Source organism: Aspergillus nidulans, chromosome VIII (assembly GCF_000011425.1).
Source record: "Aspergillus nidulans FGSC A4 chromosome VIII".
Lineage (NCBI taxonomy): Eukaryota > Fungi > Ascomycota > Eurotiomycetes > Eurotiales > Aspergillaceae > Aspergillus > Aspergillus nidulans.
In genome coordinates this window covers 4,142,974-4,160,371 of record NC_066264.1, presented here as the reverse complement: position 1 = coordinate 4,160,371, position 17,398 = coordinate 4,142,974, and the positions used below count along the sequence as shown (strand labels likewise).

The 17,398-nt window shown below is 50.6% G+C and overlaps 8 protein-coding genes across 8 annotated transcripts, besides 1 other annotated feature; 6 read left to right on the top strand and 2 right to left on the bottom strand.

Annotated features, from left to right (window-relative positions):
• Window positions 1-17,398: part of a sequence feature (contig 1.5 561..450355(-1)) that runs on past both edges of the window.
• On the top strand, window positions 829-1,572 carry ANIA_10045 (uncharacterized protein; the record flags this gene model as incomplete). Its single annotated transcript, XM_050611018.1, has 1 exon — window positions 829-1,572. One exon carries the CDS (start codon window positions 829-831, stop codon window positions 1,570-1,572), a length of 744 nt encoding a protein of 247 aa, XP_050469291.1.
• On the bottom strand, window positions 2,443-3,299 carry ANIA_11265 (uncharacterized protein; the record flags this gene model as incomplete). The annotated part of the gene is made up of 3 exons (XM_050611017.1): window positions 2,443-2,507; window positions 2,928-3,022; window positions 3,295-3,299. 3 exons carry the CDS (start codon window positions 3,297-3,299, stop codon window positions 2,443-2,445), a joined length of 165 nt encoding a protein of 54 aa, XP_050469290.1.
• On the top strand, window positions 5,472-6,280 carry ANIA_00230 (uncharacterized protein; the record flags this gene model as incomplete). The annotated part of the gene is made up of 4 exons (XM_050611016.1): window positions 5,472-5,549; window positions 5,636-5,709; window positions 5,775-5,840; window positions 5,916-6,280. The coding sequence occupies 4 exons, from the start codon at window positions 5,472-5,474 to the stop codon at window positions 6,034-6,036; spliced, it is 339 nt and encodes a 112-aa protein (XP_050469289.1). The 3' UTR covers window positions 6,037-6,280.
• Window positions 6,728-8,006, top strand: ivoB (the record flags this gene model as incomplete). Its single annotated transcript, XM_652743.1, has 4 exons — window positions 6,728-6,831; window positions 6,887-7,012; window positions 7,062-7,184; window positions 7,259-8,006. 4 exons carry the CDS (start codon window positions 6,728-6,730, stop codon window positions 8,004-8,006), a joined length of 1,101 nt encoding a protein of 366 aa, XP_657835.1.
• On the bottom strand, window positions 8,066-9,075 carry ANIA_00232 (protein ureD). Its single transcript, XM_652744.2, has 3 exons — window positions 8,891-9,075; window positions 8,735-8,833; window positions 8,066-8,660 (listed from the first exon to the last, which is right to left on the bottom strand). Exons 1-3 carry the CDS (start codon window positions 9,049-9,051, stop codon window positions 8,120-8,122), a joined length of 801 nt encoding a protein of 266 aa, XP_657836.1. The 5' UTR covers window positions 9,052-9,075; the 3' UTR covers window positions 8,066-8,119.
• ANIA_00233 (putative MFS sugar transporter) lies at window positions 9,864-11,768 on the top strand (the record flags this gene model as incomplete). The annotated part of the gene is made up of 7 exons (XM_652745.1): window positions 9,864-10,046; window positions 10,194-10,344; window positions 10,393-10,654; window positions 10,707-10,976; window positions 11,022-11,329; window positions 11,379-11,609; window positions 11,662-11,768. The coding sequence occupies 7 exons, from the start codon at window positions 9,864-9,866 to the stop codon at window positions 11,766-11,768; spliced, it is 1,512 nt and encodes a 503-aa protein (XP_657837.1).
• Window positions 12,266-13,111, top strand: ANIA_00234 (uncharacterized protein; the record flags this gene model as incomplete). The annotated part of the gene is made up of 3 exons (XM_050611014.1): window positions 12,266-12,738; window positions 12,802-13,017; window positions 13,069-13,111. The coding sequence occupies exons 1-3, from the start codon at window positions 12,434-12,436 to the stop codon at window positions 13,109-13,111; spliced, it is 564 nt and encodes a 187-aa protein (XP_050469288.1). The 5' UTR covers window positions 12,266-12,433.
• On the top strand, window positions 13,784-17,319 carry ireA (bifunctional endoribonuclease/protein kinase IRE1; the record flags this gene model as incomplete). The annotated part of the gene is made up of 3 exons (XM_652747.2): window positions 13,784-15,371; window positions 15,463-16,783; window positions 16,840-17,319. 3 exons carry the CDS (start codon window positions 13,784-13,786, stop codon window positions 17,294-17,296), a joined length of 3,366 nt encoding a protein of 1,121 aa, XP_657839.2. The 3' UTR covers window positions 17,297-17,319.

The window sequence follows — 17,398 nt, the reverse complement described above, 5'->3', positions numbered from 1 at the left end:
CCACCAAAGAAACTTTCTGACGTCCAGCGGAAGGCTCTAAGAGATTGGGTTCATAGCCAGTCTCCTCGTCCAACACAGAAGGCCTGTATAGCATGGTTTCAATCTCGCTATAATCACTGCTTGAGCTAGTCTACTATCTCTGATATCCTCAGTCAACAATATCAATACCTTGACTCTGAATACAATCCATCCTCAGCAACCCGCAAGGGCATTGGCCAGTGGCAAGACCTTGAAGCTATCCTTTATAAATAGCATCATATACTTGATTGCAAAGGGGCATATATTACTGGCAATATCCTTATTAAAAAAGCATGTCAAATCTGGAGTTCTCTGCCTTAATATCATGATCAGCCCCTACCTGTATTTAGTAGTAGTTGGCTATATTAATTCAAAACATGCTATAATATCAAGCAGCAGACATACTATAGGGAAGCTGGCTCAGTACAAGAAGAGGCTGAGAAAGAGATAAAGGCAATACATATATTTGCTGGCAAATATAATAAGGAGGATATTTATAATATAGATAAAACTAGGCTTTTCTGGCGTATGCCACCTTTACAGAGTCTATCTTCCATTAATAGGCCAGGAATCAGGAAGGATAAGAGTCGGATATCTATAATATGCTGTGTTAATGCCTCCAGATCTGATTGATTACCACTCTGGGTAATTGGAAATGCACGTACGCCACGAGCTCTTCGCAATATCAATATCTCAGCAATCGGGATTCGGTGGCAATGGAACAAAAAAGCCTGGATGAACCAAATTATCATGCGAGAATGGCTCCTGGACTTCTATCAACATATTGGCCAGTAATCAGTCCTTCTTGCAATGGACAACCTCCCTGCACATCTTTCTGGCCTAGAGCTGGCACCACCACCTCCCAATGTACGCATCTGCTGGCTCCCAAAGAATTCAACAAGCCGGTTCCAACCTCTTGATCAGGGGATTATCCAGAACCTGAAGATCTATTATCAGAAACAGTGGTTAAGATATATGCTTTCTTACTATGAAAGGAACCTGGATCTGCTGCAATCTGTAACAATTCTAGATTGCATACGATGGCTTGTACGGGCCTGGCATCATGATGTCCAAAGCTCAACTATCCTAGCCTGCTTTTATAAGAGCACGCTAGTCCAGGATCCTATAGAGCTTCCAGTTGAAGTACCTGATCTAAGGCCACTTTATACACAGGTACAGCAATCTGGTAGGCTATCAGACTGCATAGATATCTCCTTCTTTCTCAACCCTGTAGAAGAGTCTCCAGAGCCAATTAGCTCTGGGAATAAGATATCCTCAGATGCATTACTTGAGCAACTAATTGCTGAGGCTTCTGGAAATGCAGATATATATCCTAATAATCTGGATGATGATTTAGGCGAGCCAGCCCCTCTTCCAAAGCCTCAGGATGCTCTTGATGCTGTACGACTTCTAATCTCTTATATGGAGGGTCAGGATACGTCCAAAACACCTATTCTTAGATCTCTTGAGCGGTTAGAGCGAGATATAGAGGGTGAAATTATCACGGCGAAGGCTCAGGGTACCTTAGATAGTTGGCTTAGTAATGCTAGATAATGACAAAAACTTCATCTTGGCGATAACCTCGTTTAGGCGATATTTTTTGCTGGGATGACTTGTATCGACTAAACGGGGCCGCACTGTACTTTATCGCGCTGATCACGATCACCCCAACCATGATTCTTGGACCGCACTATCAGTGGAGTGGCCCACCAGGCAGGAGGTTCACATCAAGTCTTTAACACAATGCGTCTCATCCCATTGGGCCCTATTGAGCCAGCATGCAGCATATGTTACACCACGACGTCGAGGACAACAAAGACATGAGCCACCTCCCTGGATAGGACCACAATTCTACCGATACGGGCGCGAATCCTAAACCTGCAGTTGCCAAGATGCTCGGCTGCCATTTCCCAGTTCCAAGTTGACCCACACACAGCCACATTGTGGCGCTGCTGAAAATCTGATCGCGCTCGGTTGCCTTGGGGAGCTGTGCAGGAGCGAAGCTCCCGAGTGGCCTTGGACGCCAAGGCTATTCATCTCCCTCATCTCCTTCATCTCATTAGAAGTATTGTCCAGGGTTAGTCGCTATCGTCAGAGCAGGGGTCGCCGAGAGACTCCGGCAAAAGAGAAAAGCACGTAGTCCCATCCGGACAGGCTATGAACGAAGCATCCACCGCGAAATGGTTGGGAAATTTAGCCGCACATGCGTTCGCCTGAGCGTGATTTCATGATGAGGTTGTATCCAGCGTTACTTGTCTGAATTGCCAGCACCTCTATTGATGTTTTAGCTTGCGGCCTGGGCTTCAGGAAGTAATGAGCATCGATTTGGAGACCAACATCACAGCTACAACCACAAAGACCGGCGCGGCCTGATGACCTATTGGAAGGAGTCCTGAACAATGTGAAGATATCGAAGATGTACCCTTATTCACTTGGCAGTAATTTGACATTCTTCGATTTATATCTTTGGCATAGCCACTCCCCATTAGCTATACTTGGCAGTTTATAGTATCATTAACTAGGGCTAGAGAAATTGGCTTCCATTCTTCACAAATGATAGGGAAATATCCTCTTGGCACTTTGTCTACCAACTCTCATATTGCAGCAAGGGTCATGTGACATGAACATCCTGTGTTGTGAACTCCTACAAACTTCTCAACGCAATATAACCATCTTGATCCCTCGAGAGCAACTGAAGCACTCCCCACATCCTCCCGGCTGGCCAACTACGGCGCAACATGTTGGATGAAACATGAAAAGCACGGCAAATGCGAGCCGAGTAGCCTCCAAATGATAAATATATTCCCTGACACAGGTGCAAGCATACGAAGTATGGGGCTATATATTGGATCCTGACGAACCCTGGCAGCCGGATCCACACCGACTCGACATAAGGAAGAAAACTGTACCATGCGGCATTGCGAGGAACTTGAGAGCTGCCCTTCGAAATGGAGCAAGATCAACGAGGAACGTCGACTGAACGGAAACGCGCTTCACACTCTTTCTATAGAAAGGCATGTCAAGGTCGTACGGGTACTTTTGAAGGAGGCGGAGGTGTTAACACCAAGGGTGGTCGCTATGGCGATACGTTGGGAGCAGCCTGCTTCGGTGAATATGTGGGGGTCGTAAGAATCTTGTTCGCTGCCGGCGCCCTGAGGGATTCATATGATCCATTCATGCTCTTCGTGTTGCCCGTCAAGTAGGCAATGGCGCGATTGAGCGGTAACTGCTTTCCCAATATCGAAACTTCTGAAGCGGTAGGGAATGCAGACCTACCTCATGTCGGAGTCATCGATTGTCAACAGAAGTATTTATCCGAAGCACCAGGCCAAAACACGGATGGAGAAGACTTTCGTGGAATTTCGTGAACCCTACCAAACAGGCTGGTCAATGGTGACCCTCATTTTCTGCTAACGGCCGTTGCTTAATCTTAATGAAGCCGTCTTATCTGCCCTTCTCCTCCTGAGCCCTGCCTGAATAGTCAGGCCGAGCTTGTTATACTTGGCAATTGACATGTTGAAGCAGTAAGTCAGGCCCATTTTGTGCGGACAGGACGCAAGGAAATGAACAGGCTCTCTGGTAAGTGATCGAACATTACGAGCTCCTATATTGACAAGGACAATGACTGATGTTTCTATGCACGGAGGCACTGTTATACCTATTCGTGGGCAGAGGCGGAACATGTCTCTATGTAAGATGTGCCAAATGTAATGACACCGATGCACACCGGATGGACTAGTATGCCACAGCCTTCGTTTCAAACATGGCGATGCTCCAGATATATCACTTATGGTAGGTCATGGTACTCCAACGAACAAGTATGCCGGCGCTGAAGGCAAACACCCATCACCAGACTTTATACATTACTTCCGTACCCGGCAAATTTAGAACTTAGTCGGGGTCCGGCAATTCCTGTTCCACCGGTTTGGATCAGGTCTTTGGGTTTTGTGAGCATTTGAAGTACCCGTACTAACCTCACCACTAACCACACAAATGAGTCTCAGAACGTCACCTAAGCATGTGGACACTTTATATATTAGATCAGATGTGGATTTGCTAGTAGTTACTGCCTCGGGCCTGGAAGGCTCCCTGTCGACCTCAGGTACCGAGCCAGGACGGATAGCTAAATGTGTTATTGTAGGTAATCTACCTTATCCAAATCGTTCGCAGGGTAAATTCCTCGCTTACATGGACACCGTAATCCTTCTTTTGTCAATGTTTTAGCTTCTTACGAAATTTGAACTCGCCAAGGTTCTGCCACAGGTATTGCATGGAGTTTCAAACGTCTTTCTATCGCCGTCACTCATCCACCGTCTGTATCGCCGCTTGAAACCATGTCTGCTGTTGGTCGGCACACAGGATTATTGCATGTCGTTCAAAATGTAGCAACGGGATTATTTTTTTTTATCTTTGACCAGCACTCGGAAGGGATCTAGTGAAACTTTAGCTTGAATGCCTTGTTCGGGCCAGACAAGCACAAACCTTGAGTCCCTCTCCCAGACCAATATACTTGGGAAGCGAATCATTCTGGAATATCAGCGGATATTGTTGGGTATCGACACCAACGAGAATCTTCCGGGACTATAGCCAGCCTAACCTGGATTGAGACACCGGATTTTGGCAGCAAGGGGAGGAGATTTGCTCCAGGCCATCCCATTGACAGCCTCCCTCCAGTTCTCAGGTTTGCCTGAAGCGGGACTGCGATAACATACAACTACGCAGGATGGCAAACATGACGGATTTCCCAGAGTTCCTCAAAGACTGATTTAGGTGCCTTTCAATCTTTCCGAGCGGAGAGGTCGGAGCCGAGTCTCTATCGACTTGTCGGTGTTATCACGCATGAGGGAGGTTCCAACGACGGGGTGTATTACGCCTACATCCGCTAAGCAGCAGACGACAGGTTCAGATTCATGACGAGCAGGTTACTTTGCGCAAGGAAAGCGGTCCTAGATACCAATTCTGGAGATCGCTGTGATATGAACAAGGTACGAAGATCGCGTACATGCTTCACTGCTAGGTCTCTCAACTGCATCAAATAATATCTCGGACTCTTTGTTCTGGCGCTGGTGTTCGTGAAAACCACAAGAGGGCTGTGGTTGAGTCGGTTGCAATGCATAGCAACCGCCAACGTCAGGAATTGGAGTACATGATGCTCATCAGGGATACAGTTGCCTATGCACGGAGTGCGGCTTGAAGCTAAAAGCTTATTCCAAGAAAGCCAGTGATCGCCGTCGCTAGGCTCTCCCTTGCAGTCAATTTCTGGGCTCTGGATGCGAATGTTGGTGATCTTCAAGAAGGATGGGAAATGCAAGGGATGGCCGCAACAACACTTCACAGCCTTTTTCCAGGTCGTTCTTCTTTCTTCTTCTCCTTCGTCCTAGAGCTTTTTTCGTCGGATTACAAGTCTAATATCTCTCAAGACCTGTCAATACTCGATCTGATATCCTGCTACCATGCGCACCACCAGCTTCTCCCTCTTCGGCCTCAACCTCGTCCTGTTGATTTCCTCCACAGTCGCCAAAACGACAACGGTACGACTACCGGCATGATCTATCACATTTATCACATTCTGTGGTCTTTCCATCGACTCCTGCTAATGCCAGTCATATGGTGACAGGTCGGTGTGGAAACAGAGACAGAGAGCCGCGGTGTTTCGGTCCCGATGGATGACTGCTTCGATATCGATGTCGAGTAAGTCACATTTTACATGTCTTCCTGCCCTGGCGTCCACCATTCGAGACGAGTAGAGCGACCAGCGAACTAACATATCCATCCAGGGATGTCACAACTTTAGCAATCACGAAGAAATGTCGCGTTTTCACGTCAGTCAACCAATCCTGGCTCTGTTTTACCTTCATTCATAGTCAACACGTGCTAATGAGATATCGAACATACAGAGGCCCAATGTGCACTGGACGTACGACCCTCCTCGAACCTGGTGAACATTCATCCCCAGAACCGGTCATGCTAGGAAGCATTCTCTGCGAAGAGCCGGAAGTCTTTTCAACCGAGCTGTGATGCTGTCTAGCTCTTACCTGCAAGTCTACTCTAAGGGGTTATAGTCACAACTGCTGGAATGGGTCTGTCTCGGTGCCTACCCAATTACTGAGCAATTGATGGCACTTACATTAAGTGTCAGTTCGGTGTCATGCAGTATCCCTGCTACGCAGGTCGAACGGGTATTTGCATAAATGTGTGCTGTATATGCTGTAAGGGATTCATAAGAGAGTTAATATTGCTGGTTAGAAGTATGTTAGAAGTATTGATCCTTTTATTCTCCTGCCTATCGACTGATCGGCCCTGCGCATTCCCTCCTGGTCCCAAACATTAGCCTTCCCAGTCCCTTTTAGTATCTAGCAGCCGGCAGGGTTAGTTAGTCATGCAAGACGAAGATCGACTCGCCTGCTTGAGGGGTCTAGATGTGAGTTAACGGTATAGCCCTCAGCCGCCATCTGTGGTATCGGAGCACTGCGGTCTGGGGTACCTATTCACCGTAAGCAAGGCGTTGGACTCCATTGATCGATCGACCCCGTATTTGCCGTTTTAGAGTATTCGTTCAATATTCGCCTGTACTCTTTCTTAGCGGTCATGATTCCAGAATCATGCGGGTTCTTGTCTGGTCTATATAAGCCAGAGCTGGAACTCTGCCTTTATTTCTGTCTCGCCCAGGATCAACTCTCTTGTCGTGTAAATCGAGGACATCCCAGGAATGCATCTCCTCTCTTCGCTCGCCGCCCTGGCGGCTGCTATCACAGTGGCCTTCGCGGATGTTCAGCAGTGTAATGCAGAGAATGCCTCTGTTCGCAAAGAATGGTCTGCCCCTACTCTACCGTTTTTCTCTAAGTCGGAATGTTTCTGACAGCTACAGGGGCTCTCTCACCCCCGACGAACAGCTGGGCTATATCGACGCCGTCTGGTGTCTGCGCAGCCTTCCTTCTCGCCTCCCTAACGAGCAGTACCCCGGTGTCCAAGACCGCGTGGATGACTTTGTTGCGTGAGATCCGCCCTTGCCCTTCATTGGAACCACATGCTAACACATCCAGAACGCACATCAATCTCACTATGGTCATCCATCGCAATGCTCCCTTTCTCCCCTGGCACCGCCAGTACATTCACCTCTGGGAAACAGCTCTTCGTGAGGAATGCGGCTACAATGGAACTGTCCCGTACGTCCTATGCGTCCTACTTAAGCCCCACCCCGTCGATAATCCTATAATCAGATACTAACGATGATGGCCAGCTACTGGAACTGGACCAAGAACCCCGATCTCTACACAAATCCCGTCTTCGATACCACGCAATCCCCCGAAACTTCCCTCTCCCTCTCTGGCGACGGTGCCTACGTCGCACCCAGCCCTACAGACCCAGATCCAGACCCAGGCCTCGACTTCGCGCCTGGCCGCGGCGGTGGGTGCGTTCTCGACGGTCCCTTCAAGGACTGGCCGGTACGCATGGGTCCGTTCTCGGCTGCGCAGGCATACCCGTACGCACCAGTTCCAGAAAACGCCTTCGCGCATAACCCGCGGTGTCTGCAGCGCAACTTGGATGTCGCGCGGATACAGTACTACAACAACCCCTCTGTTCTAGAGTCCTTGCTCGCTGCGCCCAGTATCGCCGTTTTCCAGGATATACTGGATCGCACGATCCCTGGGACTTGGCAACAGGCGATTGGCGCGCATGGGGGTGGGCATATCTCTGTGGGACCGACGTTGGCTGATGTTTTTGCCTCGCCGCAGGATCCAGTCTTCATGTTGCATCATGGGTTTATTGACCTGCTTTGGGATGCGTGGCAGAGATCTGGGTCTGATACTGGGGAGGGAACTGATAGAATGAGGGCGTTGAATGGTACAACAATGTATACAAATCCTCCCGGGGCCGAGGAGGCGACGCTAGATACCGTGATGGAGTTTGGGGTTTTGGGGAGCCCGAAGAAGATAGGTGAGGTCATGGATATTCGGGGAGGCGAGTATTGTTACCGGTATGAGTAGCGGGGCTGTTCTGTTCCTCTTACGCCGGCGGCACAGATAGAATGTGTATACAGATGATATGTCGTGAATACTGATAATAATGTCTAATAATCAATGCATCAGGCTGTTCCAATCTAAGGCTCAACACTCCCAGACCCCCTCGGCGCCCCGTTCTTCCACCTCTGCAAACTAAGTTCGTATGCTCCACTCGCCTTCCAGGCACTCAGAATCAGATTCACAATATGATCCACCCCCTGATCCTTCTTGACAACTGCAAACACCGTCGGACCGCCCTCCCGCATCTTTGCTGCATCCCGCTCCATTACCGAGATATCGGCGCCGACCGCCTCCGCAAGATCAATCTTGTTAACCACCAGCAAATCTGACCCTGTAATGCCCGGTCCGCCTTTGCGCGGGACTTTGTCGCCGCCGGCAACGTCAATCACGTAGATGATGAAGTCGGCGAGTTCGCGCGAGTAGTTGGCGGCCAGGTTATCGCCGCCGGACTCAATAAGGAGAAGGTCTGTCTGGAATTGGCGGTGCAAGTTCTGGAGGGCGAGGAGGTTGGCACTGATGTCTTCACGAACGGCGGCGTGCGGGCATCCGCCTGTTTCGATGGCGCGGATCCGGTCCGGTGAGAGAGCTTTATTGCGCGTGAGGAATTCGGCGTCTTCGCTGTTTTACAAAATTTCCTATGTCAGAACGGGCTTGTGAAGTAGGCGGGACTAATGCTGGGGAGCACGACGGACCGAGTGAAGATGTCGTTAGTGACGGCTGCGATGTTGTACTCATCTCGAAGGGCTCGGCAGAGTGCGAGCATGAGAGCTGTTTTGCCTGATCCGACGGGTCTGTCCAAGTTAGTCAGGTACAAATTAAGCCTTGAAAAATAAGGCAGTGGTGTTTACCCTCCAATGCCAATGGTAAAGGCCCGGTCACTCCAGTCGCGGTCCTCAATCAGCGGTTGTTCGCGGTTGAGGTAGGAGCCCGGGCCATCGAGGATCTCGTGGGAGTGGCCATGGTCGGCTATATTGTCATGAGAGTGCGAGTGAGAGTGGGAGTGTGCCATGATCTCTTTTTCTCTTTATCCTGGGGCGGTGTTTGGTTGAGAGGTGTGGTGTGGTCACTGGCAGTGAGGGGTTTGTTGTCTGTCCCTTAGCTTCTGCCCCGCTCCAGCTTCCATTGACACTGACAGGAACTGTCTCCATCGGAGCCTTCCGTTGCGCCAACTTCCATCCCAGATCCTTTCAGCTTCCCATCATCATTAAGGGTCAGAGGATTCTTTCATCCTATACAATAACCATGCTTGCAAAGTCGACGTTGCCATAAACTCAGACCAAAGCCCGTGCAGACGTTAAGTGAGCAACAAATGGTTTTTCAGCCCCCATCCAACCTCGGGGTGTCTCCCCGACCGAGGCTAAAACGGACTTTATCCAGTCCTCGCACGAGCAAAAAGCTCGGCATCTAAGCCAAATGCAATCCCTTTATGCCGCTGTGGCGGCATCGCGGTCTCAGACCTTACCGTTGGCGGTGCTTGGTTGGCCAGCTGATGGATTTTGGGCAGGTAGCCAACCCCACGGGGAAGCTGAAGCTGCCGTATCCATCAAGGAGGAATGCCGGTATCCTGAGATCAGGCATGTCCTCGACGGGGATTTTACCCGTTTGTGCATTCGATTCGATGCTGGTTAAACATTGTTGCGCCAATGCAGTGCGCATTCCTAGGCATTTTTGGAGATTAACCATGTCGGTCCCTACAGCTCCTCGAATATATAACCCAGGGATCTGCCAGGCACTCCCAGCTGGGGCGTGGCGACCTTTAGTTCTCATTCCGGTATCGAAGCCGCATACTGAAAAGCTTCTTTTATCTGTTCCCTCATCATCATGGTTGCCATAGGGAAGCAGCGTGAGGAGGATGTCTCGGAGCCCATCTTGGAGACTCTGATCCAAAACGACTGTACCCCGTGGTACAAGAAGCCGAACCTGAGGAACCTGTATCTGATTCTTTTCCCTGCCTGTATGGGTATTGAGATCACCTCTGGATTCGATTCGCAAATCATCAACACCGTTCAGATCGCGTATCCCTGGAACAAATGTTTGCCCCTCTGACTTGTATTTTCTTGGGCGAGGCTAATATTGGCAGATTTTGGGGAGTTGACTGGGGAACTAACTGACGACGGTCTGCCGGAATATGAGATTGTAAGTGAATTGAAGGGCTTTCTCGCCGCAGCGTACTCTCTCGGGGCTGTTCTGGCGCTCCCCGTTGTGCCATGGATCAATCAGAAAGTTGGCCGGCGGTGGACCATCATGTTCGGATCGTGCATCAGTCTGGTGGGAGCCATTCTTCAGGGTTTCTCCAATGGAGGTAGGGTGACATGAACCACATCGCTACCGTGAAAGCTAATTGGATTAGCTGCCATGTACTGCATCGCCCGTATCGTTCTCGGTTTCGGTATCCCTTTTTGCATTGTTGCTGGTTCCTCTATGTTGGGTGAGCTGGGTTATCCAAAGGAACGTCCGATCCTCACGTCGCTGTTCAATTCGTCCTACTTCATCGGTCAAATCACCGCCGCCGCTGTAGGGTTGGGGACGGTTACGATTCCGTCAGACTGGGCATGGAGAGTACCCTCTTTGCTCCAGATTGCACCCGCTATGGTACAGATCGTGACGGTTATGTATGTTTCTTCATATCACTTGATATAGTCACGCTGATTGATGTGCTGCTAGGTTCCTCCCCGAGAGTCCGCGTTACCTGGTCAGTAAGGACCGCACCGATGAAGCGGTCGAGATCCTCACCAAGTACCACGCCGAGGGCGACCGCGACTCCGTTATTGTGAAAGCAGAAATTGCCCAGATTGAAAGAACTATCCTACTCGAGCGAGAAGAATCCAAGCAATCATGGGGAGATCTGTTCCGGACCGCGGGTATGCGCCGTCGCCTCTTTATCACTGCTTTCCTCGGACTGTTCACACAGTGGTCTGGAAACACTCTGATCTCGTAGGTTCTCCCAACTACTCTTTAGCGAGATGCTGATCTCCTCAGGTATTATCTGAGCGACTTGCTCGATATGGTGGACATCAAGGACTCAGTCGTCAAATCGAAGATCAACGTCGGTATCGCCTGCTGGGGTCTTGTATGCGGAACAACCCTGGCCTTGACAGCTCCGCGTTTCAAACGCAGAACAATGTACCTCACCACCGCCTGCTCCCTGCTCAGCGTGTACATTGCCTGGACCATCTCGATGGAAAGGGCCATGACCACCGAGACCAAAGCTGCTGCTGTTTTAACCATCCTTTTCATCTTCCTTTACTCGCCCGCATATAACCTGGGATACAACGCCTTAACCTACAGTATGCCCCTCACTTCTCTCGGCAAGGCGCCTTTGCTAACTCTAAAAAGCATATCTCATCGAGATCTTCCCGTACTTCAATCGATCCCGCGGCCTCTCGTGGTTCCAGTTCTACGGCCGTGGAGCCACTTTCTTTGCGACTTATGTCAATCCAATTGGACTTGACCGCATTGAGTGGAGATGGCTGATTGTGTACTGCTGCTGGCTGGCGTTTGAAGTCGTTTTTATATACTTCTTCTTCCCAGAGACATCGGGACGTACGCTCGAGGAGTTGTCTTTCAGTAAGTTTTTCCGTTGATGCTTTTTTAGATGTTAATACTAACAATGGCGTAGTGTTCGAGGGCAGAGAGAAAGCAGATGAGGTTGCTGCTGCCGTGCATAAGCAGATTGACGAGACGGAGCACAAGGGTGCGACGACTGAGATTCGCGAGAAGGTGTAGTAGGGCTAGTCTGTGATTAGTTGATTGGTCTTGTCAATGTGATTGTATTCGGCTGGGAGATGCAGTGCAAATGCTTATGATGTCTGTACGAATCTGAATTCAGTCGATGTGACCCTGAACTGCATCTAGTTCATACTCAGGCTGTCCATGATAAACAGAACGCAGGAATCTCAGTCACATTCGGCTAACGGCACGGTCATCGTTTGCGTCAGGTATGCGACCCCTCTGCATATACGCAAGTTCGAAATGATTTGGGTCTTCAGACCCACTGTTATATCCATTATCTCCTGATAACACCGTTATTTCCAGACTGTATACCTTATATAAACCACAATGTTACACCTAGATCATATCTGTCTGAGAGCCTCTTTACCCAGCTTTGACCGTCTTGTTTCAAAGTCGCACAGCAGCAACAATGACCTGCGAAGCCTGCCGCACCATCCCACCTGTTATCTCCGAGGGCTACACTCCAAATGGAACCTCATCGGTGATTGGAGGTCTCGGATTCAGCACTTGTATTTACCCTTCCTCTTTCATTTCGAAAATTGCCTTTGACCAGACTACCTAATAAAATAGACGTCACCGGCTCCTTGACATCCCAGTTCGCTATCCTAGCAATCTACGACATCTTCGGCAACTCCCCCCAAACCACCCAGGGCGCCGACATGCTCGCAAAACGCCTCAACGCCCTTGTGCTGATCCCTGATTTCTTCCGCGGCGATGGAGCGAAGCATGAGTGGGTTCCGCCCGACACTGATGAGAAGACCGCTGCGCTTATGGAGTTCGTGACCACTAAGGCGTCTTTCGTCGAGGTTGCAAAGAGCCTCCCCAGCTTGGTCGACACTTACAAGGGCAATTTCCCGTCCGTGCAGAAATGGGGCGCTTATGGACTTTGTTGGGGGGGTAAAGTGCTGGCGCTATCGTCCGGGGACGGGACACCCTTTACGGCGACGGTGCAAGTTCATCCTGGGTGAGTCCATTCTCAATTTACTTGTTCCCTTGTTTATAAGCTAACCGTTTATTCGCTCGGTAGTCGGATGGATAAGGCTGATGCACAGACGCTGACGATCCCGCATGCTATTCTGGCGTCGAAGGATGAGCCTGCGGATGAGGTCGCGGCGTATAAGCGGATTATCGAGGATAAGGGTCTTGGAGGCTTTGTTGAGACGTATGGCGAGATGTGGCATGGATGGATGGGAGCTAGAGCGGACTTTGAAAAGGAAGAGAGTCTGAAGAACTATGTTCGTGGGTATGCTTGGCTCTGGTATGATGTGGGTTAGTTGATGCTGATCATTTGTAGGTACGAGCAGCTTGCGGAGTTCTTTGAGCGGTATCTTTCATAACGCTGAATGCATATAATGGAGGTTGAAGAAGGTGATTTATTCTATACCGCTCAGAATTGAATCAGTACAGAAATAGTCTAAAAAACAATAAATTTCCGTGATTGTGCAACGCAGAGACGGAGGACACACTCCCGGAGTAGTGTAGACGCAGCTTATAGTGGCTGGCTACGGGCTTTAATCTATGACAGCCCACTAGTCCCAGATAGGCTAGGCTATGGTCAGCGCTTCTCGGTGCTTCTGGACCATTCAAAAGACGGAGCCTGATCGACCCCTTGCCAGGAGGCACACAATCCCATTTCGCACTTTGCAGCAGCGTCTCACCTTTCCTATTCATCTTTCCATCGATTTCTGTTTGTCCTTCAGATCACTATCATCCTCAGTCGGCAAAACTGTTCTAAATCATAGCTCCACATCTCGTTGTTCTCGACCGGTCCATATCTATTGGACAATCACGTTGGTTCCACTGGCACCGAGTCTCTCCGCCCACGGCTGCCAGCACCACATTTCTCGCGCTTTGTGGACATTTCCTCCGTCTATACCCCGTCCACAGGCAACCGGTTTCCCCTGTCGACACAGTATATCCAGCTCTGTCTCTTTTTACCATCCTACCGATGAGACGATATCCCCCCCAACGCCGTCGCTCGACCTGATCCCACATTGTAACCGTTCAGCATGCGGTGGCGGCTGCCTGGTGCCCGGTCGACCCTACCCGCCAGCGTCGCACTCCTCCTCCTCCCAGTTCTTGTTGCTCCGCAGCAGCTGCAGGAACAGCCTCTTCACGATGTCCCCGTTCCGTCCGCTGTTTCCGTCCCTCTAAGGCCGACGGCTCACGTTCCCGCAAACGCAAACGCTAACCCTTCCCCTCCCGCGTTGAACGTGAAATCCAACGATGCGAGCGCCCTAGCAACCCTGGCTCTGGCGGGCTCTGGCCGCGCCGTTCGAGCCCCTCCCATCCAGGCCAGTAGCAGCAGTGCCTCTGCTGGTCTGGCTCCGCAGCTGCATGCGCGGTCCTTGCAGGACTGGGAGGTTGAGGACTTTGTTCTGCTGGCGACCGTCGATGGTACCATTCACGCTCGAGACCGCAAGACCGGAGCTCCCCGCTGGGCCCTCGAGGTCCCGAGTAGCCCGATGGTCGAGAGTTATTACCATCGAGCGAATCGCTCGAGCTTCGACGAGGCCAAGCCAGAGGATGACTTCATCTGGATCGTCGAACCGAGCCAGGATGGCAGTCTCTATATATTCAGTCCGGACCCGAATGCCGGGTTGCAGCAGCTTGGGCTGACTGTGAAGGAGCTTGTTGATGAGACGCCGTATTCTGGGACCGAGCCGGCAGTTACATATACCGCCCGAAAGGAGACCACTCTTTATACTATCGATGCGAGGACTGGTTCTATACTGCGGGTATTTAGCTCTAGAGGTCCGATGCCCTCCGCACCGGAGTGCCGCAAGGTCGACGACTTCGATGCCGATGTGGATGAGGAATGCGAGTCTCCGTCTGGGACTCTAGTGTTGGGTCGTGTTGAGTACGCTGTGGCCATCCAGAACACTGAAACCGGTGATCCAATTTGTACTCTGAAGTACTCCGAATGGACCACCAATAACCGTGACGTTGATCTACAGAGTCAGTACTTTCGTACGATGGATCAAAGTCATATCTATAGTATGCATGACGGGGTCGTTTTGGGATTTGATCATTCCCACATCGAGCGACCTCGCTACACGCAGCGGTTTTCCTCGCCTGTGGTGCGGGTGTTCGATGTTGCTCGCCCGGTCAACATTGACAACCCGGAAGCCCCGAAACCGCTTATCCTTCTCTCTCAGCCTCTACAGCCTCCAGATCCGGATTATGGCTCTCTCGATGACCGCAATGATCTTGTCTTCATCGACTACACTGAAGGCGGTGGTTGGTATGCCATGTCCGAGGAGACCTATCCACTCGTTACTGGCCGCGCCAAGATGGCCCAATACTACGAGAAAGACTACTTCCGCCATGGACAGCCGCTTATGAGCCTGACACCAGAGCAACAGCGGGACGCACTTGCTGGTGTTCACGCTCTAAACTCCCCTCGTATCCCTCGCCGTCAGATTCCCAGCATATCTGGATCATCGTCCGCAGAGTTCTCAAACGGCACCCCTAGGGAGATCATTCGTAGCCCGTCCGAGCTAGCTCTACCACCGGCGCTTCGCCATAGTACCATTATCCGCAAAAGTTGGGATAATGCCGCTGATATTGTCGTTATGCTTATCTTGCTCTTCTTCGGTACATTCATCTATTTCAACTCACATAACATCCAAGAACTCGCCAAACAAAAACTCGATATAAAGAACATTATTTCAGCTTAACGAACAAGCGCCCTTGTCTACTCCGTCAACGCCAATTGTTAGCGGATCTATGAAACGAGAGTCAAGCACTGTCCGTGCAGTCAACGATGTGACAGTCGACATCAAAGTAGATGGGCCGCCAGTTGACGGTGAGATGACACCAAAGCCAGACAGGACACGAGACTCCGTCGAGCCTGATGCCACCCCCCGAGTCCGTATCCGTGAACCATCACGCGGCCCAGATGACGACAAAGACGTTGAAGAGCTCTCATTGCAGGATGGCGAGAAGAAGAAGAAGACGCGCAAACGTGGCAGCCGCGGAGGCAAGAGTCATAGACGCGGGAAGAAGAAAATTGAGAGTGAGAAAGAGGAATCTGATCACGCCCCTGGCACCTTGCAACCCCCGGCTGGGCCCGATGCCGGGTTAGCTCTCACCCGCACTGCATCTAATGAGGTGTTTGAAGCGGACGGTGTCATCCAGATTGGCCGTTTGAAGGTCTTTACGGCTGACGTTCTGGGTCATGGAAGCCACGGGACAGTTGTTTACCGCGGGTCGTTTGACGGCCGAGACGTCGCGGTCAAACGTATGCTGGTGGAGTTCTATGATATTGCATCGCACGAAGTGGGATTGTTGCAGGAAAGCGATGATCATAACAACGTTATCCGATATTATTGCCGTGAGCAAGCCAAGGGTTTCTTCTACATCGCCCTTGAACTGTGTCCGGCTTCTTTGCAGGATGTGGTAGAACGACCAGACGCGTTCCCGCAGCTAGTCAATGGTGGCTTGGATATGCCGGACGTCTTGCGTCAAATTGTCGCCGGTGTCCGGTACCTACACTCTCTCAAAATCGTACACCGTGACTTGAAGCCTCAAAATATCCTGGTCGCCGCTCCTCGAGGCCGTATCGGTTCTCGGGCCATCCGGCTTCTGATTTCGGACTTTGGCTTGTGCAAGAAACTTGAGGATAACCAGAGTTCATTCAGGGCAACCACGGCCCATGCTGCTGGTACGTCCGGGTGGAGGGCTCCCGAACTGCTTGTGGATGACGACAAGAGCCCGGTAATCCAGGGTTCAGAGTCTCAACATACGGAGTCATCTGAGCCGGCGGTCGTCGATCCCCAGACGAATCGACGAGCCACCCGAGCCATTGATATCTTCTCCCTGGGATGTGTCTTCTACTACGTCCTAACTCGAGGATGTCATCCTTTTGACAAGAATGGCAAGTTCATGCGCGAAGCAAATATCGTCAAGGGGAATTTCAATCTCGATGAGTTACAGCGTCTAGGAGAGTATGCGTTTGAAGCAGACGATCTTATCCGATCAATGTTGGCACTTGATCCACGTCAACGGTATGTCCCAACAACATCTTCCTTTGCCTTGTGGCGTAGCGTACTAATCTCCACAGCCCCGACGCAAGCGCTGTGTTAACCCATCCTTTCTTCTGGAATCCGTCCGACCGCCTTAGCTTCCTCTGTGACGTTTCGGACCACTTCGAGTTCGAACCGAGAGATCCTCCATCTGACGCTCTTCTGTGTCTAGAGTCTGTAGCCTCTGATGTCATTGGCCCTGAGATGGACTTCCTCAAACTCCTGCCAAAGGACTTCAAAGACAGTCTCGGGAAGCAGCGAAAATACACCGGCTCCAAAATGCTGGACTTGATGCGAGCCCTGCGGAACAAGCGCAACCACTACAATGATATGCCGGAGCATTTGAAAGCTCATATTGGTGGGCTGCCGGAGGGTTACTTGAATTTCTGGACCGTGCGTTTCCCGAGTTTGCTGATGAGTTGTCATTGGGTGATTGTTGAACTGGGATTGACGAAGACGGATCGGTTCAAGAGATATTTTACGCCATTGGAGTAGGTTGTTGCGTACTGGTTCAGAAATATATTGAATATGAAATATATGCATTCAACATTTGTAACGTAGCAAACCAAGGACGATGCTCTGCAGCGAGGATTGAAG

Bases quoted from the DNA above. Each gene is read 5' to 3' on its own strand.
- ANIA_00232 (XM_652744.2), bottom strand. From the start codon at position 9,051: ATGGCACACTCCCACTCTCACTCGCACTCTCATGACAATATAGCCGAC. The intron at 8,834-8,890 runs GTAAACACCACT...TAACTTGGACAG, and splicing joins TTTACCATTGGCATTGGAGG to ACCCGTCGGATCAGGCAAAA. The intron at 8,661-8,734 runs GTCCGTCGTGCT...TTTGTAAAACAG, and splicing joins ACTAACGACATCTTCACTCG to CGAAGACGCCGAATTCCTCA.